General features: G+C 39.1%; 1 protein-coding gene across 1 annotated transcript in view; it reads left to right on the top strand.

Annotated features, from left to right (window-relative positions):
- Nucleotides 1–10,124: 10,124 nt before the first annotated feature.
- fam13c (family with sequence similarity 13 member C) overlaps nucleotides 10,125–24,848 on the top strand; it is a 31,947-nt gene continuing 17,223 nt past the window's right edge. Inside the window, exons 1-3 of the mRNA XM_007235382.4 lie at nucleotides 10,125–10,838; nucleotides 20,905–21,100; nucleotides 23,235–23,376. Of these exons, the coding sequence (XP_007235444.2) occupies nucleotides 10,670–10,838; nucleotides 20,905–21,100; nucleotides 23,235–23,376 (507 nt within the window). The 5' untranslated portion in view covers nucleotides 10,125–10,669. The remainder of the gene's footprint in view (nucleotides 10,839–20,904; nucleotides 21,101–23,234; nucleotides 23,377–24,848) is intronic.

Genomic DNA, 24,848 nt, shown 5'->3' on the forward strand with positions numbered 1-24,848 from the left:
ACAACATGTTGCTAAACACCTAATTTTACTTACACAAGTTGCTTAATTCAATGTCTGTTTTAGAGACAGACTCAACAATTCAACAGATCCTCATTTAACTAGTCCATACATTCATCAGCGTGTTTCTAAAGCCACTGAATTTCCTGAGATAATAAAAATAGTGTGACTGTTTATTTCAAACCATGACTTTATAAATGTGTTTTATTTTTTATTTAGTTTAAGATGCCATGCCATAGTGAGACTCAAACTGAACATTCATTTATCTTGGTCTATCATTAATTTTGAGAGCATATAACAAATTAATAATTTTTTTTAGCAAAAGCCAGATATTGTAAAGTGGCAATGGGGCTGAAGTTACCTCCTCCGCTTTCCAAAAGCCTGCACTGTCTATACACTGACTGCACTGACCATTCACTTCACTTGCATGTGGTTAGTGTTGTAGGCTATAAAGAGGAATTAGTGCCAAATTGAAAAGCAAACACTACCGTGGAAAAATGTAAATGCAGTCCACAAAATGCATTGTTTTTTCTCACTAACATGCAGAATACAGGCAAAATAAAATGCAACATTTTGATCACTGCACTGCACCTGATCTCTGATCTCTTTGTTTATAAAAACAAATGCTGAATTTGTGTCAGAATTGCACTTAAATGCAATCAGCTCAACTGCATTATATTCCACTGTGTGGGGCTGCAAATGTTCAAAAGCAAATCACAACAGTTCCGAATTTGTGCCAAAATAGAATGTAATCACGCAGTCTTCTGTAATTTTGCCAGCCTTCATTTATAGAATTGTGTTTATGTCCTCTAATATCCTGTCATGAAAGACATTTTCTATTGTTTAAAGTACAGTTGAGCCCCGCCCCAATTTAGGTAGCGGGTTCTGATTGGATAGCGATTACATTTCATTTGGCATATATTCTGCGCTGCTCCTAGACAAAATGCAATCCTGTGCTGCTGTGATCTGCTTTTGAACATTCGCAGCGCCACACAGTGGAATACAATGCAGTTGAGCTGACTGCAGTTAAAGTGCAATTCTGTCACAAATTCAGTGTTTGGTTTTGAAAATGTAAATTCTTGTGTTGTGTTTTTCAATAAAGAGATCAAGTGCAGTGAACTGTAATGTAATAGTGGTTTTGCTTTTAATATTGTCACATATTCTGCATGTTAGTGAGGAAAAGCAATGCATCTTGTGTCTTGCATTTACATTTTTCCACAGTAGTGTTTGAGTTTCAATTTGGCACTCTCTATAGTCCTCTCTATAGGCAATATAGAAAATCAGGAGTTGACTTTCAGTAGTATGTGTATTCTCCTGTCCATCAAGGGGAATAGATCCTTACACAATGCAATAGAAACAGCGCTGGGTGAACTAATATTTTCTGTTAAATTTGAGTTTTGAGGGGTGAGGGCTTGGGGTCCAAACAAATAATTATGAATTGTGAAGGGGATGCAATTTAATGGTGTCTTTTATTGATTGTAGCTCGTAACAGTAGAACATTGTATACTGTATCAGGGTATATCAAGGTATATCAGGGTATATCAGGGTGTATGTGGTTGTGTGTGTTGTGACAGATGGAGTCTGTTCCTGCAGCAGAGAGAGAACTGGGACTGCACAAGTTTATTGGTGCTCTGGAGCCATGGAGATTCCACACTTCTACATCTCCACCATGCTTAAGGTACTTTTACATGTTCTGTCACATATACACGTCTTACAGTACTATTTGACTAATATCTCAGTGAACACAACTGAGCAATATTTATCCCCCTCAATCCTTAAAATATATTGCCATATGAGGTAAAACACAGATGTACTTTTATGTACAACAACGAACTCATCATACATAACAAACCTTAATCACCAGTTACATTACAACATGTACAACATTACAACAGTAAATACAACAATAACTGCAGCAAAAACCTCCGGGGAGATACCACAATGAATTATGGGGCTGAATGAATTATGAATTACGTATAAATGTTATTTTAATATGAATTAAATATATACATTCAAATCAGCCAATCACATTGCTGCAACTCAATGCATTTAGGCATGTAGACATGGCCAAGACGATTTTCTGCTGTTCAAACTGAGCATCAGAATGAGGAAGAAAGGTAATTTAAGTGAGTTTGAACGTGGCATGGTTGTTGGTGCCAGACGACTGGTCTGAGTATTTCAGAAACTGCTGATCTACTGGGATTTAACGCACAAATATCTCTAGGGTTTACAGAGAATGATCCGAAAAAGAGAAAATATCCACTGAGCTGCAGTTCTGTTCTGTGGGAGCAAATGCCTTGTTTATGCCAGAGGTCAGAGGAGAATTGCCAGACTGGTTCCAGCTGATAAAATGGCAACAGTACCTCAAATAACCACTTGTTACAACCGAGGTCTGCAGAAGAGCATCTCTGAACAACAGCACAACACATCCAACCTTGAGGCGGATGATGAGCTACAGCAGCAGAAGACCAAGACCACACCGGGTGCAGCTCCTGCAGCTAAGAACAGGAAACTGAGGCTACAATTCACACAGAATCAACAAAACTGGACAATAGAAGATTGGAAAAACACTTTGGCACACTTTTGGGCCCATTAGTACCAATTGAGCACCTGTCAACACCACAGCCTACCTGAGTATTGTTGCTGATCATGTCCATCCCTTTATGACCACAGTGTACCTGTATCTTCTGATGGCTACTTCCAGCAGGATAATGCACCATGTCATAAAGCACCAATCATCTCAGAGTGGTTTCTTGAACACGACACTGTACTCCTCCACAGTCACCATGAATTAAACATTATACCACATGAAAATAAATCCTACTGATATTATTATATATCCTCCTGAGACCTGGCCTATTCATTTGTGTCCTCTGTAGTGCACATTATGTTTCTGCATCTCACATTTTACTTGTTTGAGTTACACTAATAATTCCTGCTGTATCTTAAAGAGGACATCCTGGGCTTTCCAGTGATACCACATGTTTGGGGGTGGGGTACTGACAAATTCTACTTCCTGTTTCTACAAAATGGCTTTATAACAACAAGCACATTTTATGGAAGGAGAAAAGATGAGTAAATTTTTTTTATTTATTGCATTTCTACTATGAAATTCATGTATTTTATTTATTCTGAGGTTGTTAGGAATTATTTAATGAAGTTAGAGAGCAGTTTAATTACTTTTGGGATTGAATAATTGCCATTTTATAAATGTCCTCTTCAGTGGACACCAGGATGATCTTCATGTCTTTCACAGCCAGTAATTTTTAATGCATTGTTTTAGGAGACAGAACAGAAGCAAAGAAGATTTTGTACAAAATAATTGAGGGAGATTCAGACTTAGATTTATCAGATGAGGAAGAGTTTAAACCTGACGAAGAAGAGATAGGGAGTTCTGTTGAGGCAGGAAGCTCATCAGATGAGAACACAGACCAGCAAGAAAGCCGTCGTCTGTTGTGGGCCAGGACTATTTTTTATTTTTTATTTATTTAGTTCTAGGATTACCATAAGTGTTTTTATCCAGTAAAAAAAGATAAATGAACCATTCATTGTTAAACTAATGCTTGTCCTTGGCAACAGATAGTACAGTAAATAAAAAAATTAACATCATACCATTTTGATTAGATTGGTTATGCAATTATTGGTTATGCCATTCATTATTATTACACATGAGTTAATCACAACGAATGCAAAAGAGAATAAATAAGCTTTCAGATAAACAGAACTTGTTTCTTTTAAATCCCTAAATTCAACAAACTAAAATGAATACAGAATGAAAGTCTAATATATCCTGGTATTATTGTTATTGTTCATTTTTTTAAGTTTCATTGTTCTGTAGATTAAAATAATCCTGATGTCCACTATAGTGGACATGCTATAAAAATAAAAATAAATTAGAAAAAAGTCTAAATGGTAATAAGTTTTATTAACTCCTAAGAGATAGGAAATCACAAAAAAACATAAATTGCAAGACACTTTTTTTCTCAGTTCTCAGGAGGATATGTAAATATACACATTTTTTTTTTCAAAGTCAAAGTGGTTTTTATTGTCATTTCAGCTATATACAGAGTACACAGTGAAACGAAACAACGTTCCTCCAAAGAATACAGACAAAGAATAATGATTTGTACAGGTATTTATGGGTATCTACAAATACAGATGATGTGTGTATGTCATAAAAATCTATTACCTTATAGGTAGCATAAAAAACACCACACTGAAACACACGCACACACACACATACACACACGTCATATATTGCATTTCTGTGTGAGCTTCACTTGTGGAGAACATTGAGGAGTGTTTTGAGTGGAACAGAAATGCTTCTTTATAGCTAGGGGAGATGCTTTTTTAATCTGAGCAGTGACCGAAACAACAAAGAAAGTAGGTTAGCACAAGTACAGTGTTTAGCCAGTGGCTATGTACGCTATAGAGAGAGTCACATATAAAAAAGCCTGTTTTTTCCTTCTTTTAGCAGCTAAAACACAACTCAGCTGTACACATTACAAAGGTCAAGTCTTAAGAGCCTGAATGAAAGTATAGTTTGTTGAAGCTGTATTAATAACTGCAGGCTGTTACTACTGATATTTTCCTCACAAATAAGCATGTGAATTAAATGCACCCAAAGCCTAGGCTGCAGTGGAGGTGGGCTGCATTTCTCAACCACAGAAATGCAGCTGACGTTTGCTAGTTTGATTTCAAGGACACAGCTAATGTATCCTTCCTGGCACTCAGTTATCCAAAGTTATACACAAACCTATAAGGGCCAGGGAAAAACATACAAAACGACAAAACACCCTTTAAAAATTGGTCAAAGATGGCAGAAAACATCTCTATGATAACAACCGCCTTGTTGAGGGAGTTGAAGGTTAATGTAATGGACTAGCCAAGTATGTCTCCAGACCTAAACCCTTTTGAGCACCTGTGGGGCATCCTCAAGCGGAAAGTGGAGGAGAGTAAGGTGACTACCATCCATCAGCTCTGTGATGTCATCATGGGGTAGTGGAAGAGGATTCCAGTAGCAAAAGCATGGTTCTAGCAGGAAAACTCTAGAGACAAAGTGCAGCAAGAAAGATTTAATCCCAATAAACACGTATGACGATTAGTAATAGTGAATATAGTGTATATAGAGTCTTTGGCAAAACCCCCGTCGAAGCCCAGGTCCGCAGCGTCTGGAACCTCGCAGATCCTGCCGTACAGGTACGGCGGGGGCGGAGCCTATCCCCTGGGCAACCGGCGGGACCGAACTGGAGGCGGTGGGGAAGGAGGAGGGTGAAAACGTATGTCAGCGTCTGCAAGCAGGGGAGAACAGGTATGAGGGAGGTCTTTTAAGGACAGGTGGGAGTTGGTGATTGGCTGAGAAAAGTGGCGTAATTTCGAGTTTTCCGCTAGAACCTGCGCGGAGCTTTCAGTTCTCATGTAGTTGAACTAAACTAAATAATAGTTTGGTAAAACTGTAGACTGTAGATACTTGTTTTGAAGATACATATTATAATCTGTTTCATTTTTTTTTACAATTGCTAATGTCTTCCCTACAGCTTCACATTTTTACTGACCGAGGAGACGGATGACCCTCAGATACCATGCAAGGTAAAGAGCCTACACACACATCTTTTTAATTATGCAATTAGGTTTTATTAAAACATTACATGTGCAAACGTACTAATGAGTAATAATCACAATATACATTACACAAAAGTGATGGGATAGCATTTTGTAAACTGATCATAAAGTGCCTCCCCTTGTACCTACACTGACCTAAACGTATACCCACAACACTTATATTATATTTACACTTAAAGTACACTGCAACTGTATTTTTTTTTACAGTAAATTCATCCAGTAAATAATTGTTTAACGATGTCCTGTTGTAAGAACCCTAAGAACACAGCTGCCACCTGTATATATAGTGGCATGAAAAAGTATTTGACCCCCTACAGATTTCTTTTATTTTTGTTTTTTTGTCATACTGATATTTTTCCAATTATAAAATAAACTTTAATGTCAGATAAATATAACCAGAATAAATATAAAAAGCACAAATCAATCTAGCTCTGTGGGGAAAAAAAGTGTTTGCCCCCTAAACCTTATAACTTGGTTGCAATCAAGCTTTACTGATAACTGGCAGTGAGTCTTTCACATCTCTGTGTTTTTTTGTTATTTTTTGTGTCATTTTGTTTCACTCTTCTTTACAGAATTGTTTTAATTCAGACACATTGGAAGGTTTTTGAGCATAAATGTCCTGTTTAAGATCATCTTTAGCATCTCAATCAGACTTTGACTAGGCCACTCCTAAACCTTTATTTTGTTTTTAAAAGCCATTCAGCCATATTCTATTCGTGAATAATAGCTCTCACTGTGGTCTGCTGGAGTCCCAAAGCTTCAGAATGACTTTATATTTTTTCCAGACTGATAGATGATCAATGACTTTGTTTTCTCATCTGTTTTTGAATTTCTTTAGATCGGGGCATAATGTGTTGTTTTTGAGTTTTTTTTTCTGCTTCATGTTATCAGACAGGTTCTATTGAAGTGATTTCTTAATTTTACAGGCCTGGTTGTAGTTAGTAGTGAAAATACACAGCTTTCAGAAAGGGTGATTAATCACAGTTAATTTATGGATGGGGGGATGCAAACACTTTTTTACAAACGGTTAAATTGGTTTGGATAGTTTATTTCCTTTAATACATGAAATCATAATTTAAAAAAGTGCTTTTTGTATGATATTGTTTTTAATTTTACTACTGTATACCAGTATAAGAAAAAAGGGAAAAACGAGTGGTTACACTGTGAAAAATTATTTTACAGTAAGTTAACAGCAAAAGAAAATTCCAATAAAGGATTGTACAATTCTGTTTGAGTGTGTATATCTGTGCAGTGTGAAGCTGCTTTTACACAGAATGCTTAAAATGTGCTGCTGCTCTTTTACAGTGTTTTCAATGGGACGTGCAGTGCGGCTGCGAGCAGTGAATGCAGCACAGACCAAGCTTAGTGTAAACAACTTGGAGCAGCAGAGACAGCCTTAGATCATAGCAGTATATTATTTGACTAATATATCAGATTAAACTGTGCCTTATCAGCAGTTAATTCAATTAAAAATAAGTATATTTGATAGCTGGGTTGGATCGAGACCAGATCACGTTCTCACCACAAATGAACCACTCCAGAAAAACAATCTGCATATTGGGCGGGGCAGATTACGGCAGAAGTTGGAGTCCAATTTAGTGGCTTATTTAATTAATTGAGTTAAAAAAATAATAACGCCTTATTGATGCCAAATTAATATTGTGCATTAAGGCTTTAATATGTTTGAAGCAACAATTTGCTCTCACTTTGTTTGGGTAGAGTTTATTTACCAGTATTTTGGGTAAATATGATCTAAACTGAACAGTTAAGACAATCAATCTATTGTTTCTTAATATGTTACCCAAAAGACCCCTGACATGCTTTATTTGCGTAATGGTAGGGGTGAAACGATTAATCGAGTGAATTGAGTAACTCGATTAAAAAAAAAAGATTGATACATTTTCTGTGCCTCGAGTAGTCGTTTAATTAATTTTAAAACTCAAAGCCCGGAATTTAGCACGGACTTTTAATGTGAAAAAGCGCTTAGCATTATGTCACCCACACACAGGACGCAGGTGGAGAAGATGGAAGTTTTTGGAAATCAATAAGATTTCCATCAGTGTAGCTTAATAACATAACGACAGCGCTGTTTAGTATTAGAAATACTGTCTAATGTGTGTGGTTAGTCTATTAGAACAAATGTAAGTATTAAAAATTAAAATAATTTAGTTTAAGGGCGGCACGGTGGCGCAGTGGGTAGCACTTCCGCCTCACAGCAAGACGGCCTGGGTTCGATTCCCGGCTGGGGCGACCCTGGTCTTTCTGTGTGGAGTTTGCACGTTCTCCCCGTGTCTGCGTGGGTTTCCTCCGGGTTCCTCCGGTTTCCTCCCACAGTCCAAAGACGGCACGTTCAGGCTAACTGGAACTTGATTGAAATTGCCCCTTAGGTGTGAGTGTGTGAGTGAATGTGTCTGTTTGTCTGTCTGTGTCCGTCTGCCCTGCGATGGATTGGTGGCCTGTCCAGGGTGTATCCTGCCTTCCGCCCGATGCCTGCTGGGATAGGCTCCAGCCCCCCCCCCCCAGCGACCCTTCACGGATTAAGCGGTTGACGATGAGATGAGAGATAATTTAGTTTAAATAATTTAACTTAATTTATTTAATTATTATTATTATTTTTTTTTTTTTAAATTGCTTTTTAGGCAAGCAAATATATTTTATCCGATTACTCGATTAATTGTATCGATTTTTTAGTAGAGTACTCGATTACTAAAATAATCGATAGCTGCAGCCCTACATAATGGATGCCCACCTCCTCTACTCACCCCCTTAACTCACCACCTGTATGGACTCTTGCCTATCAGGGCTGCTTTCTCTTGGGTATTCAGTTATATTTTATTGAATGGTTTACTGCCCAGTCACAGTGTTGTAGGCTATAAGTACAAGTTGTCATTTTCTTACTGTAATATTTACAAGAAACTATTTATAGTGCAGAAATCCTAAATGTACACTCTCTACAGTTGCACTGTTCCGTTTTCTTACACTTTCGTAACGTGTGGGGACACACCCCCACATACAGCCATGAATACTCCTCTGCTGTAAGGAGCCAGTTCCTGCGTGTGTGTCTGTGTTGCAGGAGGACGCATCCTGTGTGCACAAGCATGCAGTCTTTACCTGAGAGAGAGAGAGAGAGAGAGAGACTGGGAGAGAGAGAGAGAGAGAGAGAGAGAGAGAGAAAGAGAGAGGAGGGGTGGAAGGAATAAATAGGAGAGGAGGATGAGTCATCTCCAGTGAAGTGAACACAACATCAGCCTACTGCTCCAGAGGCCAGCAGACCCAGTTAGTCCAAGTGAGAGAGAGTGAATGAGAGAGAGAGAGAGAGATGGTGGTTAAGAAGAGGATAAGAGAGATACAGAGATGATGCCAAAGAGATCATTAGAGAAAGAGAGAAAGATGCTGAGAGAGATGAAACGGAGCATCTCACAAAGACACAACTTCACAAACATGACAACGTCAGAACACATGTCTTCTTCTGACGTTAGAGTGTGCGAGTGTGTGTGTGTTTGTGTTCTAGAGCCTCTCTGACTGATGCTGATGCTGATACTAATGTTACTGGTACTAATGCTAATGCTGGTGTACTGATGCTGCTGCTAGTACTTATGCTGCTGCTGGTACTGATGCTGCTGCTGGTACTGATGCTGCTGCTAGTACCAATGCTGCTGCTGGTACTGATGCTAATGCTAGTACTAATGCTGCTGCTGGTACTGATGCTAATGCTAGTACTAATGCTGCTGCTGGTACTGATGCTAATGCTGGTACTGATGCTGCTGCTAGTACTAATACGGCTGCTGGTACTGATGCTGCTGCTGGTACTAATGCTGCTGCTGGTACTGATGCTGCTGTTGGTACAAATGCTGCTGCTGGTACTGATGCTGCTGCTGGTACTGATGCTGCTGCTAGTACCAATGCTGCTGCTGGTACTGATGCTGCTGGTACTGATGCTGCTGCTGGTACTGATGCTGCTGCTGATACTGATGCTGCTGCTAGTACCAATGCTGCTGCTGGTACTGATGCTAATGCTAGTACTAATGCTGCTGCTGGTACTGATGCTAATGCTAGTACTAATGCTGCTGCTGGTACTGATGCTAATGCTGGTACTGATGCTGCTGCTAGTACTAATACGGCTGCTGGTACTAATGCTGCTGCTGGTACTGATGCTGCTGTTGGTACAAATGCTGCTGCTGGTACTGATGCTGCTGCTGGTACTGATGCTACTGCTGGTACTGATGCTACTGCTGGTACTGATGCTGCTGGCACTGATGCTGCTGGTACTGATGCTGCTGGTACTGATGCTGATGCTACTGGTACTGATGCTGCTGGTACTGATGCTGATGCTACTGGTACTGATGCTGCTGGTACTGGTGCTGCTGCTGCAGCTGGTACAGATGCTGCTACTGGTGCTGATGCTGGCAGCTGTACTTTCCGCCTCCTCCTGTGTTTTTATGAATGGATGTGAGGGGAGGGGCGCATTGACGTCAGTGCGTGCGTGCGCATGCAAGCGAGTGAGCACGCTCAGTGAGATCCTCCTCAATACCCCACCCGCCCTCCTTCTCCAACACCCCAAACCCCCTTACCATGATGACACACACACCCCCGGATGCGGGAAAATCCTGAGAAAGCCCCCACCCTCTCTCTATCCTTTTTTTCCCCACGCCTTCACCCATCCATCCGCCCATTCTTCCATCCATATTTCGGTCCTCTACGTGTGCGTGTGCACCCCACCCCGCCCCTTCATCCTACTGCTGACGCTACAACCCCCCTCCCCTCAGCACAGGCACACACCCCTTTCTCTCTCTCTCTCTCTCTCTCTCTCTCTCTCTCTTTCTGTCTTTCGTTTTTCCCACCACTCCTCCACCTCCAGGAGGGATATGAATAATCCATGCGCGCGGGAAGAAGCTGCCGCAGCGAGGAGATCGGCGCACGTACACCGACAGGCACACACACACGCAAACGCGGGCAGGCAGGCAGGCGCACGCGCGACTCTGCTGCCTGCTGAATCTGCAGCGGCACCCGGCTCCATCATCCCTTCCTCCCTTTTTTCTCGTCCTCTGCCATGTTCTGCTTCTGCCTGCAGGGCTCGCTCCTAAAGCTCCAGGCTCTGGAGGAGGACTCCAGCCCACCTCTGGGACGCTCGCCCGAAGACAGCCCACCCGGCCTGGGCTTTAGAGAGGACCCCCAGACCCCCTCGCGCGCCAGCCTGAGAGAGGACATTAGCCCGCAAGGTAGGTTAACAAACACACATACACATGTACACACACACACAGCAGGTGGAAGGGTGGTAGGCAGGTGTGGTGGTTGTAACGCGTGGGTTGCAAGCTTGGGTTGCACGAGGGAAAATAATCGTTAACGCATTGTTAATGCAATAAAGCATGCTGTGTTATTTTTGCAGGGATGCAAATCAGTCACACACGTGGAATTCTATTCCTCTATACGTACACATGGATGCATTTTAGCTGCTGTTGTATGTAACGCATCGATTCCCACAGGTTTCAGTGGCTTTCAATGGATGCATCATGCTGCACAACTGTAATGTAGGCTACCTTTGACGTCAGTGTGTGCGCTGATTCATATGGCAGAGTCGGTGTAGCGTCAGACCCTAGTGATGGAATGGATAAATATGTATACGTTACATGTCTGTTGAATTTAATGATCGATAATTTGTATGTATATTTGCATGTGTGCATCATTGGCATAAGGTTGAGTTAATGGCTCAATGAATGAATGCATGCATACCTGTATTATAACAGTGATTCATGTGCGATTGAGACATTCAGTTGTCATTCAAGAATCGGTTATCTGCATGAAGCATGTGAATGAATGGATTAATTTAAATGAATGGTTGATTTAATAAATGAAGAAAGGAAGAGAGAGAGAGACAGATAGCAGGATAGAGAGCTGAGAATGGGGTTTGTGGGACGTGGCTGAGACTCTGAGGCTGCTTCTGGAAGGTAAAAGGGGGAGGGACTGCTTTGCTTTTGTTTTGCTTGTGCTTTTTTGGCACCATGCAGGCGTCTATTAATAACGCAGAGAGTTTGGACAGAGATGCAGACTGCCCACACCTCCTCCCAGCACGACTCGAGCTCACACTGACACACACACAGGTTTCTATTCCATTGCTGTCTCTGTTTAAGTATTTCCATGCACCTAATCTACTCTAATCAAGAGCAGATTTTGAAGGTTGCTGGATTCAGATGGTCCAAGCTGCTCATTTTTGACGGTCAAGGTGGTTCAAAAAACTGGTCATCCAGGCAAAACATGAACTAAACCCTATAGTGATAAGTAAGCTGGTTAACAGCTCTTGATAGGCAGATTGTCCAGGGTTCTTGCACAATTTTAAAAGTCAAATTTAATGCTTTTTAAAACCTTTTTAAGACCTTGATAAATATAATTTTAGAACCCAAAAGGCAGTAATCATTTCTTTGGGAGAAAATCATTTATTTTCAATTTTGTGATGCAGAACAGAGCAAACATAACATAATTTACTTGAGCTCTCTTTAGTAGCTTTCTGGACAAATGAAAAAAAAAAAAGATCAATTAAATTGTAGTGATGTCTATAATACTAATACTACTACTAACACCATCGCTGCTTCTACAACTACAACTACTAATAATTTTGGTTTGTACCCCGGGTAAGGGTACTTACTATGGACAAATGAAGTCTCCACCTGAGTGTTCCAGAATTAGAACTTATTTAGACCTTCCAGTTAGCTAGCTCGCTGCTAATGTATGTATGCTACCTAGCCCGCAGCTAAAGTTAGCTAGCTCTCCCCTTACCTTATTTCTTTCCCTGGTAGCGTTAGCTATCTGGCCGCTAAAGTTAATGTGTTAGCTATCTCACTGCTAACCTTAATTCTCTTTCCGGCAGCTTAGCTAACTCGCCGGTAAGGTTAGTATGTTAGCTAGCTCAACGCTAACCTTAGTTCTCTCCTCGGTGACGTAGCTAGCTCGCTGCTAACGTTACTATGCTAGCTAACTCGCCGCTAATTTTAACTAGCTTTCCACTAACGGCAGTCTTTAGATGTTCATGGTCGGGCACTGTGTTTTTCCACCGACAATAAACGCATCATCTGAAAATGTAATACCTACAGCAGATTTCCAGTAAATTTATTTACTTGGATTTTAATTCAAGACATTTTAAGACATTTTAAGGACCCTGTGGAACTGTATGTTGTATTTTTTAGTTGTTTTTTGATCATATTACTATATGCTGTTCATGTAGGTCTACCACCATGGTCAAGCTTGGCTATACTCTTTAACTGGCTTAGTTAAATTTTAAACATGTGTCTAGACCAGCCATAAAAGTAAACCATCAAAATCATAAGGTATTTTAGTAAAGAGATAAACTGGTCAACCATGTTAACCATCTTGACCAACTTGAGCTGGCCATGCTGCTTTTTTTTCAGCGAGTAATAATCACCAAAATTAAGTGGTGAACTAAAATGTACTGAATTTGATGGTTTAGATGATCTTCAACCATGATTAACCCTTACCAAGCTAAACACCAGTAACTGGTTGTCCAGCATTACCAAGCTAGTCCACTAGCAGTGTAGCACCAGGGCCGAGTACTTAGTACACATAGCATGAATCTAGATCAGAGTTATTTTATTGCAATATTTTGCCAGCCACCTTGTTCTTATGACCTACAACACTGCAACCAGTCAATCAACCACTATGTAAAACATAACTAAGTATCAAGGGGAAGGTAGATGGTGAGTTAGTTTTGGGGCCACACCCATTATGCAAACAAATGATGCCAGGAACCAATAGGAATAAGCATGAGTTAGGAGGATGCTACATTATCTAAGTAAAATCTACTAAGATACACTAACAATAACATACATAGTGAGCATTACAGAGTTACACAGTATGAATTAGTTTTTAAGTTGAATAATTTGCCAAGAACTCCTGAATTTGAAGTTAAAGTTGAATGTGTGGAAAGTTCTCCTGCATCGCTCCTCTGCACATGCTCACTAAAGAACCTGAAAGGGTGGAGTGTAGTTTACTCAAGTGCATTTAGTTATATAAGTATTTCATACATAATTACAACTTTACTAAAGTTACACAAGTTAAATCATTAGGATATTATGAAATAAGCAAAGTTCTTCAAAGTTATTTAAGGACGTACCAATCATTACTACAACCCCTGGCAAAAAGTATGGAATCACCAGTCTTGGATGAGCACTCCTTCAGACATTTCATTCTGTAAAACAAACTCTGATCAAAAACATGATACAATAATAAGGTCATTCCAAAGTGCAACTTGTTGGCTTTCAGGAACACTCAAAGAAATGAAGAAAAAACATTGTGGAAGTCAGTGAATGTTACTTTTATTGACCAACCACAGGGAAAAAAATATGGAATCACTCAATTCTGAGGAAAAAAGTATGGAATCATGAAAAACAGATAAACAAAAGATGATTCAAAATACATCACTAGTATTTAGTTGCACCACCTTTGGCTTTTATAACGGCTTTCAGTCTCTGAGGCATGGACTTGATGAGTGACAAACAGTATTCTGCATCAATTTGGTGCCAACTCTCTTTGATAGCAGTTGCCAGATCAGCTTTGCAGGTCGGAGCCTTCTTGTGGACCATTTTTCAATTTCCACCACAGGTTTTCAATTGGGTTGAGATCTGGACTATTTGCAGGCCATGACATCGACTGAATGTGTCTTTCTCCAAGGAATGCCTTCACTGTTTTTGCCCTATGGCACGATGCATTGTCATCTTGGAAAATTATTTCATTATCTCCAAACATCTGTTCAAATGAAGGGATGAGAAAACTGTCCAAAATGTCAATGTAAACATGTGCATTGATAGAAGAATTAACCACAGTCATCTCCCCAGTGCCTTTGCCTGACATGCAGCCCCATATCATCAAGGACTGTGGAAATTTGGTTGTTTTCTTCAGGCAGGCCTCTTCATAAATCTCACTGGAACGGCACCAAACAAAAGTTCCAGCATCATCACCTTGTCCAATGCAGATTCTTGACTCATCACTGAAGATAACTTTCATCCAGTCATCCACAGTCCATGATTGCCTCTCCTTAGCCCACTGCAGTCTTGTTCTTTTATGTTTAGGTGTCAATGATGGTTTTCTTTTAGCTTTCCTGTATTGAAATCCCATTTCCTTTAGGCGATTTCTTACGGTTCGGTCACATACATTGGCTCCAGCTTCTTCCCATTTATGCTTCATCTGTTTAGTTGTACTTTTTCGGTTTTCAAGACAAATGGCCTTAAGTTGCTTGTCTTGACGCTTTGATGTCTTTCTCGGTCTACCAGTACGCTTGGCTTTAACAACCATTCCATGCTGTTTGTATTTGGTCCATATCTTGGATACAGCTGACTGTGAACAGCCCACATCTTTAGCAACCATGCGTGAAGAGTTACCTTCTTCAAGAAGTTTCACAATCCTCTCTTTTGTTTCAAGAGACATTTCTCTTGTTGGAGCCATGGTTCTTGCCACTCTAATTCGTCCAGCAGCCCTCCAAGGTGTCATGACTGCAGGTGTTTTTAACTGCAGACTAACGAGCAGATCTAATCTGAGGCAGGTGTCCATTTAGGGAAAGGAAATTGACTGGGTGTGTCCTTATTTTCTACCTTCAATTTGAGTGATTCCATACTTTTTTCCTCAGAATTGAGTGATTCCATATTTTTTTCCCTGTGGTTGGTCAATAAAAGTAACATTCACTGACTTCCACAATGTTTTTTCTTCATTTCTTTGAGTGTTCCTGAAAGCCAACAAGTTGCACTTTGGAATGACCTTATTATTGTATCATGTTTTTGATCAGAGTTTGTTTTACAGAATGAAATGTCTGAAGGAGTGCTCATCCAAGACTGGTGATTCCATACTTTTTGCCAGGGGTTGTATACACTATACTGACCTGCTAATTTTTTAAAAGCATATGGTATGTTTTGCCCAGATGAGCTTTTCAAACACTTTCACCATAAAAGACCAGTTTAAGACATCTAAAACCATGTGACAGCGTAATCTGGATTTATTCAGCAGGGATTAAAGTTGCAAAATTATTCAGAGCATTTTAAGAAACACTGACAGGCAAAAAGTTAAAAAGTTACAAAGTATTACCTCAAGTAGTGTACAGTTTGAAAACAACCACACTTGTGCAAGTTGTGAGGTGTTATCTTTTGAGTAAGGTTGAACACTGGCCAGTGTGCTTTGTGGCAGATGTGACATGTGACTTATTGGAGTCCTGACCTTGCTCTGTTATTTTACACTGACAGAGCACAGAGTCGCTGTCGTTCCCGATCTCTTCCACTGTGTTATAATATCACTGACAGTTGGCTGTGGAATATTTAATAGTGAGGAAATTTCACGACTGAACTTGTTGCACAGGTGCTGCATCCTGTCACGGTACCACAGTGCTGGAGTTCACTGAGCTCCTGAGAGCGACTCATTCTTTCACTAATATTTGTAGAAGCAGTCTGCATGCCTACAGTAGGTGCTTGGTTTTATACATTTGTGATAATGAAAGTGATTGGAACCTAAGTTAATTGATTTGGGTGGGCAAACAGTTTTATCAAAACAGTGTATAAATAATAAATACTGTCTGTGACTTTGGTTGGGGTGAAAAAAGCTCAGACGTTATGTAATAAGTGTATTTACAACCCTGTTGTTTGCATGAGAAGTCTTACCAGTGCTTTCCCCTTTAATGTGTGTTTAGCTCCAGTTTAGTTGAACTGAGGTTGTTTAGTTTGTTAGTATGTGGAGAAGAAGCACAAGAGAAGAGATAGTAACTGGCTACCATTATCTGGTAGCGTAGCGCATATCTCTGTTTGCCTTGTGGCTTTGCTAGCTTGTAGCAATTCTAGCCAGACACTGGGGTTCATGATCATTACCATCCACTGTGCTGTCCACTGTGTGTGATAATGTCTACTATGGTATATTCCCAGTACACACACGAAACAGTGCATCAAGGAATGCTCAAGACACTGGAAACACATGTTTATATATATATTTGTGTGTACAATACTAAACTTGTGTGTTTATATGAAGCAATCAAAGTTTAAAGGAAAGCACAAACTAGAAATATGAAAACACGTTTCTCAAACATCACCTCTTAAGCCTTGAGATGGACGGACACGTTTTAGCTTTTACCTTTGAACTGCTTTGTCGTTTCACACAAGATACACACTAAAAAAACTTCTGTTAATTTTTGGATAGTTTGCTAGTTAGCTCACTAAGATGGTTGCTAAGCAACAGCTCACCAGCTCACAGGTTCCAGTTGCTCAGACTTGAAGAGAGGGTGACTGGTATTCACAAATCTTGTGAATGGTAGTGATAGTGGTTAAAGAAATCAGAGATTTATTAGAATTTAGGAAAAAATTCATAAGAAATACTATGTACATTTACATGAAGGGAACCAGAGGAGCCAAAGTAACCCCATTAGAAAAAAAACATTTTTCTTCACTGAGGTTTTAATTTCTGCACAACTTAAGAAATGGAATGTCCCCATTCATCTGAAAACCACTATTAGTCCTTACTACAACTCCCTTGATTTACCTCAACTTGCCGTAAGTACACTGGCAAATGTTCGTGTGCTTAGTGTTCATATGCTTTCTGGGATGTTACTCTCACATTAAAAAGATCACACCAGCTCTATTCTTGCCAGTTTCAGTGCTTTTCAGAATTAACCGTTCATGGACACTCTCACTTTTATGCAAATAAGCTGTTGCTGGCCACGCCTTGTATACTCTGAGTGTTTACCACATGTTAGTGTTAGCTTGTGCTAAATGGGAAAACACGAACAAGCTATTTCATGCTTGACTACAACAGAAGCACACAGACAGTAGGTACAGATCCCTCCCTCAGACAAAGTCTGTTGGCTAATCCTGCTTGGTACTCTCTGAGGTTCTCCACCAACAGACTGAAATTGCAGACATTCAGCTGATCTAGTGGGTGAGGGGATGACAGCTGAGAGGTGATATCAGGGGGGTTTATGCCGGTTTCCTTTTTGTGAGGTCCTAATAAGGGAGCATCCAAACGACTCATAGATGCATATGATTCCTGACACAAAATTCTCTCAGCTGATGAAGGGATTTTTTTAGGGGCAGTTACTATTTTGTAAACATTAACATTCTTCTTAACATTAATGTTCTTTTTAACGTTTTAGTAATGTCACTGCAACGTCACTAGTTTCAACCTTTATTTTAAGTTTCAGTTTAGTTTGTGTGAGTGTGTTGGGTGGGGTGGGGTTCAGCTCTGTCTCTGTGCGTTGTTCCGCCCGGCACCACATTTAGGCATGATAAGGAGAGAGCGCCATCTACCCACCCGGAGGGAGCAAGGCCAATTTTGCTCCCTCTGGGCGCCGGCAGCTGATGGCAGAGCTAAATGAACAGGACTCGACCTGCGACCTCCCGCTCATAGTGACAGCGCATTAGACCGCTGGACCACTCTGCACCAAGAATGTTACTTTTAATAGTTCCATAATATTAGTATTCATCTAGCTGGAAACATTATGTGAGAAATGTTCTAATAACATTGTGATGCAAACCAATATTATGTCACACATTTTCAGAATGATTCTGGAACATTCTTTTTGGTAAATTACAGGCTAAGCATTTATATAATGCTCTCTGTTAGCTGGGTCTCTCCTACCTCTCTCTCTGTTTTCACAATTATTTGAAAGTGATTGGAAAAAAAGCTGTGATTGGATGAAAGCATTATAGGGTGTGATAGTTGTTTTGCGTCAGACTTTTCTCCCTCCTCTCCACTCCTCTACTTGTAGAACGTAAGCCGGAATCGTGGATCGCCCAGAGATTCTGTTGTTTATCATTTTTGGTAGTGGCAGGCGAGGTCAGCGAGACACCGATGACTCATAAGCATCCGTGTGTGTGTGTGTGTGTGTGCGGTGTGTGGGAGAATATGTGTGTGTGTGTGTGTGTGTGTGTGTGTCATCAGGTACTTATTATTCTTCCCCACTCAACTCCCTGAAGCCAATCCCACCTGCTGCTTATCATTAAGCTGCTTCTGTAATTTCATTGCTGTACCTGTGGTTAGGCTCTCAGTCCGGTGTGAGCCGGTACTGGACCTGTTCCGGATTTGTATCGGCTTTCCTGGCTGCTGTAAAATCCCAGAGCATTTACATCTGAAACCCGACCAAGCCAGAGTAAATTAAAAGAACACATTCAGTCAGACACTGTTACTTACTGCTTTCTGCTGTGGCTATCGTAATGCTAGGAAAACGAATTACAGGGAAAACCACTGCCAAGGTAGAGCTGGTCCTCTTTTCTTAAAGAGCCCAGCCTGTTTTTTCCCTAAAATCCACCTATGATGTTTATTTGCTCACAAAGTGTGTTCTATTCTTTGCTGTTGCTGTTCTATTGTTACCCTTTAAGAATGAGCCATTTAAGTGCTTTGTCACCTTATTGCAAATAAGGTGTTGCCTGCCACACCCCATGTTTACGCTCAACTGCGATAAAAGCACAAAAGTGCACAAAAAGCACATTTAAAAGTACTTACATTTCCCTCATCTGCAGACTTGCCTCAGGCAGTAGGTACAGATCCCTCCCTCAGACAAAGTCTACTGGCTAATCTGGCTGTGTACTGTCTGAGGTTCTTCAACCTGCAGACCGAAATGGGGATCTTCAACTGATCTAGTGGGTGGGGCTCTAGTGGGGGTTCACAGGTGAGAGATGGTGTCTTTATTATGACATCACAATAGAAACATATGATCCCTGACACCAAACTCTTTCAGCTGATTCACAGAAAACAGATGGATGGATTTTTTTGGAGCTTGGAGTGTTTATAGGAGCACAAATGCATGCAAAATGTGAGCTTTGCGTAAGTTCCCCTTAAATACCATAAATGTTCACATGACTATGTATAAGCCTTCACTTGATATCTTATTTATTTTAACAATTAAATGTTAACTATTTAATAATAATAAAACAAAACAATAATAATAAAACAAGGAAATAAATCAGTTTTGATGAGACACCAAACTTTGGTCCAGAAGAGCCACAGGGCCCTATCTTACACCCCAGAATGCTCATTGCTATCTTACACCCTGCAAACAGTCTATTTTCATACCCTTCCTCCTGCTCAAAAATAGCAAAGGTTCTTGTGAATATATCTTCGCTGATGGGTGTGGTCTTTTGGAAATGAGGTTTCTGGTGTATTGCTATCTTGGCAAACGAAAACACAGGTGCTTCAGTGACTCAATACAAATTAGTTGGATGGCAGCCGTCAGCTATCTGATGCTTTCTTGGCAGTGAATTGCTTTAACAAAACACGTACACCCCGCTTGTTACACACACAAGCACAAACACACAGCAGTGAACAAAGGTGCCTGCTGGCAGCTATGCAAACTTCCATCAACAAAAAACAGAATATAAAATAAAATGCCCATATTCTAAATTGATACACATATAGGTCATTACATAGGCAAGGCCCACACCCTTGCTTTTTACTGTTGTAGTGAATAACTCTTTAATAGTTTGCTTGTGAGAACTACATCCTCCTCACCTGCAGAGGCAGAGAAGTTGGGATTTGAGAATGTGTATTTTTGGAGCTGTGATCACACCAGCCAGGTTTTCACACACACACTGCTGGATTTGTGAATGGAGACTATGGTGGATGTAAAGATTCAGAGTCAGTGTCGTGCTCTAATCTTAGTAGAGCTGCGGTGGCTCTTCTCACTTTACCCCAGTGTGACACACTGTAAGTGTGGGTAAGTTGAATAAACTTAAGTTAAAGTAACTGCTGTTTTTTGAAAAACTTAAAACTTTAGGTTATTATGCTTGAAGTGTTATTTTAATTCATGTTGTTGTTACATCCATTGCTTTGATTTTACTTTAATGGTAAATTGATTTGTTCTTTGTCTTTTGTAAAAAATAATTTAATTAAAACAATACAGATCTGAAATACTCATAGAACACTATAAGAAAGAAAACAGCTATACAGGGAGCAGAGAGTTATCATCTCAGAAAATGGTGCTTGCTCTTACAGCCTACAACATAAAGATACCGACTGTTGATCATAATTTATCCCAGAGGATATGACTACAGAATGACAGTGAGTGTCAGAAAATGTTGGACACACCCAGTATACAAATACATTGTGCTAGAAGCCAATAGAAAAGAACTAGAAGCTGCTAATGACAGTAGACTAAACCCAGTTATTATCTGTTAATTCAACTCATAGATCCCATTTGAATGCATATGTGGCTGCGAATGTTGATCTAACTCAAAGTAGTTGAGTGATGTTTGGCAATATTACATTTGGAATTAATTTATTTTCAAACTAATGTGTGTATGTGTGTGTGTGCAGACTGCAGACAGGCTGAAGTGGACTACATTGAGCCCCAGCAGTCCCAGAGTCCCGGACCCAGTCGGCTCATCTACTCCATCACAGACGGGAACAGCCCCCTGCCCTCCCCCCGCTGCGCCAGCCTCAGCCTTAGCCAGAGATTCAACACCGACCCCGAGAGCGCACCATCACCCCCCTGCTTCCAGCAGCTTATCATGTACGGTGACACACTACAGTATTGACATTTAATACTCTGTAGGTAGAAATATAAATACTAGGGTTTAAAATACTTCTCTAGAAGTTGAATCATCAACTCAAGTTTTTTACTCTTTAAGTAAAAGTATAAAAGTCCTGGTTTCAAAACTACTTAAATTGTAAAAGTAAAAGTAATGTAAAGAGAAAAAATGTCATTAAGGACAAGAGCTTGGTCCACGCCACAGAATCCTATAGTGCACTACCCCTCTCCACAAAACACATTTTTCTAAAAAGCCATAATGACTATAATGTTATATTAAAATGTTAATGTTGATAAATTTAGGATGCACTAGGCTGTTCCCTGTTTCAGCTGCATAAATGCTGATTGTAAATGAATGTATTTTAGTAGAATGTAAATATATTAAAGAAGTTTAGTTGAACTGGAGTTTATCTGGAGTTCTCTTGAGTTTCTGCACGGATCATCTTCATACTAGACTACATACATCTGCTATGTTCTTGCTTGAGTGTGGGGGGCGTGACGTGTGCAGGTGTGATGGTGCATCAGATTCACAACCACAATCAGATTCACTCTATCTGGATGGAGAGACTTATCTGGATAGGGGTTTTATTGAGTGATGAGAAGCCAGAATGAAAATAAGCTAAAATGAAATAGGAGTAATAAAGCTATTTTTTTATGTAAATTGCAGAAAGTTCAGATACTAGTGGAGTTAAAGTCAGGTGTTTCAATCAATAGGATGACAATCAGTTGTGAGTGGGCGGAGCCTGGTTTATTTTAAAAAGAGTGCTGTTTAAGTCTGATTTTAACAAAAGACTTTTGTGGAAGTTAATTAGATAGATAGATAGATAGATAGATAGATAGATAGATAGATAGATAGATAGATAGATAGATAGATAGATAGATAGATAGATAGATAGATAGATACTTTATTGATCCCCGGGGGGAAATTCTTGAAGACGATAAATAAACGTAAAAAAACTCAGAAAAACACACAAAGAGACGGAGCTACTGGAACAGGCAGCCACTCGCGTCGGCGCCGGAAGTGACATGTGTAAAGTAGATTATCACTCTCACCAGGAGTGGCCAAACAAAAAAGGTCACTCCATAAGCAAGACGTGTAATAGTCTATCCAGGGTAACTTCTAAGCAACTAAAGGCCGAGAAGAATAATTACTCCAGTAGTATAGATAACCAACATTTGTACTCAAGTAAAATAACAAAGTATTTGTACTTCATTACTTGACACCTCTTCTCATTAAGAGTTAATTTGCAAACAGTTATTCAAATTCTATATTTAACTATATTTTTCTCTGTGCTTTACAAACTCTTTATACATCTTTTCATGGGGTGTAACGTGGCGCTTGAAAGTTTATAAAACTCCTAAAATTGTCTATTTCTGCAAACAAACCAAATAAAAAAATAAAAAATAGAACAAATATATTAGACATATCATATGTTATATTATTTTCTCTAATTTGTTTGCTTAGGTTCTTCAAAATTTTTTGGTCAAATTTATGTAGAAATATAAATATATAGAGAATAATGATATTAAGATCACAAACGTTCACTGTATTGGTTCTAAAAAAGTCATGTTGTCTCATTGTTTTTAGCATTTTAACATCCTCTCCTTGAAATGTAATTGTTTATTTACCTTTTTAATTATTACATTAATTAAAATGTCTATTTATTAATAATATATCTAACACTCCACATATTACTTTTTAAAACAGCTGTGCTTTTGGTCTGAATTTCTGTGTCAGAGCTCTATAGAATACCATCCTCAACAACACAAACAAACAACTGTAACACTGACCTAGAATCCTCAGGAACACACACACACACACACACACCCTCTGTCATACCTTGTGTTACTCTGTGACCTACTTTATAAAAGGCTGTTTTGTTCTGATGTCAGTTCCTCCATTACCTGACCAGTCTCATAAAACCATGTGTACTTTCTGTACCCTTAATATTTAATAATTTCATATACAGTATGTGTGATTGTTTGGTGTGTTCTATAGTCGTCTTTTAGAATGTGTTAACTCACATGCAGCACCCACCAATATTTTTCTCCCTCTATACTCTCTCTCTCTCTCTCTCTTCTCTCTCTCTCCTCTCTCTTTCTCTTTCTCTCTCAGGCCTCGAGCTGTGGTCAGACCTGGGGCTGCAGATGATGCTAAAGATGTGCCATCTATCCCTTTACTCACCAAACACATCCAAGCTCTAAAGAGGAAAATACGAAAGTTTGAAGAACGATTCGAGCAGGAGATGAACTACAAGGTTCATTACTTACATACTTACAATTCCTAACCTGTTCTTTATTATCCATTTCCATTATTAATTTTAGGGATGCACCAATGTGGGAATTCTGTGACGATGCAGATATCTGATATTACACATATGAATTTTGGACACACCTTAAATTTAGTGTTTTTTATTATTTATTATATATAAATTGTTTTACATCATCCATTCTTCAAAGCAGCACCTCTTGATTATTTGACAGTTTTGCAATTGGCTGGATTTTCTCAGTCAGTTTTATGAGGTAGAGTCACTTGGAATTCAGGCTTTCAGTTAACAGCTGTGCTGAACTCATCAAGAGTTAATTACTTGAATTTCTTGCCTCTTAATGTGTTTGAGAGCATCAGTAGTAAAGTTGTGAAGAGGTAGAGTTGGTTGGTATACAGTAAATAGCTCTATTTGTTCTAATCCATATTATGACAAGAGCTAATCAATTAAGTAGAGAAAAAAATACTTTAACAAATAAAGGTTAGTCAATCTGAAACATTTCAAGAATTTTAAATGTATCCTCAACTTCAGTCGCAAAGACCATTAAAACATTGTGATGAAACTGGCATTCATCAGGACTGCCCCTGGAAGAAAAAACAATAGTTCCCTTTGTTGTACATGATAAGTTCATCAGAGTTACCAGCCTCTAATAAAACCACGCTTTATTATTATTCAGTATTTTGGTTTAAAGTTACTGATGATTCTTTAATAATTATTTGTTCCTTCATAGTCTGGATGACTTCAGTATTAATGTACTGAATGAAGTGTCCAAACCTTTGACTTGTACTATATAATAGCCTAATAATGCAATTGCACTTAATTTTGGAAGTTAATTACAAATATTTAGATATTGCTTTTGGATTATAAACAAATGAAAAATAGATAATATAAATATGGTGCATACAAATATGCTTTTCTCATTAACTGAGATTAAAGCATTGAGTATTTGGCAACCAAAAATGCCAGAACGCCGAAAATAGAAAAAAAAATGAAAAAGAGCATTTTTTTTTATGTCAGAACAATTAAATAATAATAATAATAATATCTGATAACTGAATTGCACCCAGCTGGTGTGGTAAAAATATTCAATGTTTAAAAATATGTTTTTTAACCTGCTTAATTAATGCATGTGGTGAAAAATGGTTGCAAAATGAATAATAAGCAGCTACAAATCTGTATTCTTTATTTGGCAAAATGTTTAAAAAATTAATTCAATTAAAATTTATTTGTCGCATACATAAAAATACACAGTACAACATGCTGTGAAATTCTTGGAACAACAGTGTGCTTTCACAATATTAATAAATAAAATTTTTTAACTTTTTTAACTACTAACTAAAAATTCATATGTGAAAAATGTTAAAAAGTTAAAAAGAACAAGGTATGAAAGTTCACTATATATATATATATATATAGTAAACATACAATATTTACAACAACAAACACAATATATTACAATATAT

This window comes from Astyanax mexicanus, chromosome 15, assembly GCF_023375975.1.
Source record: "Astyanax mexicanus isolate ESR-SI-001 chromosome 15, AstMex3_surface, whole genome shotgun sequence".
Lineage (NCBI taxonomy): Eukaryota > Metazoa > Chordata > Actinopteri > Characiformes > Acestrorhamphidae > Astyanax > Astyanax mexicanus.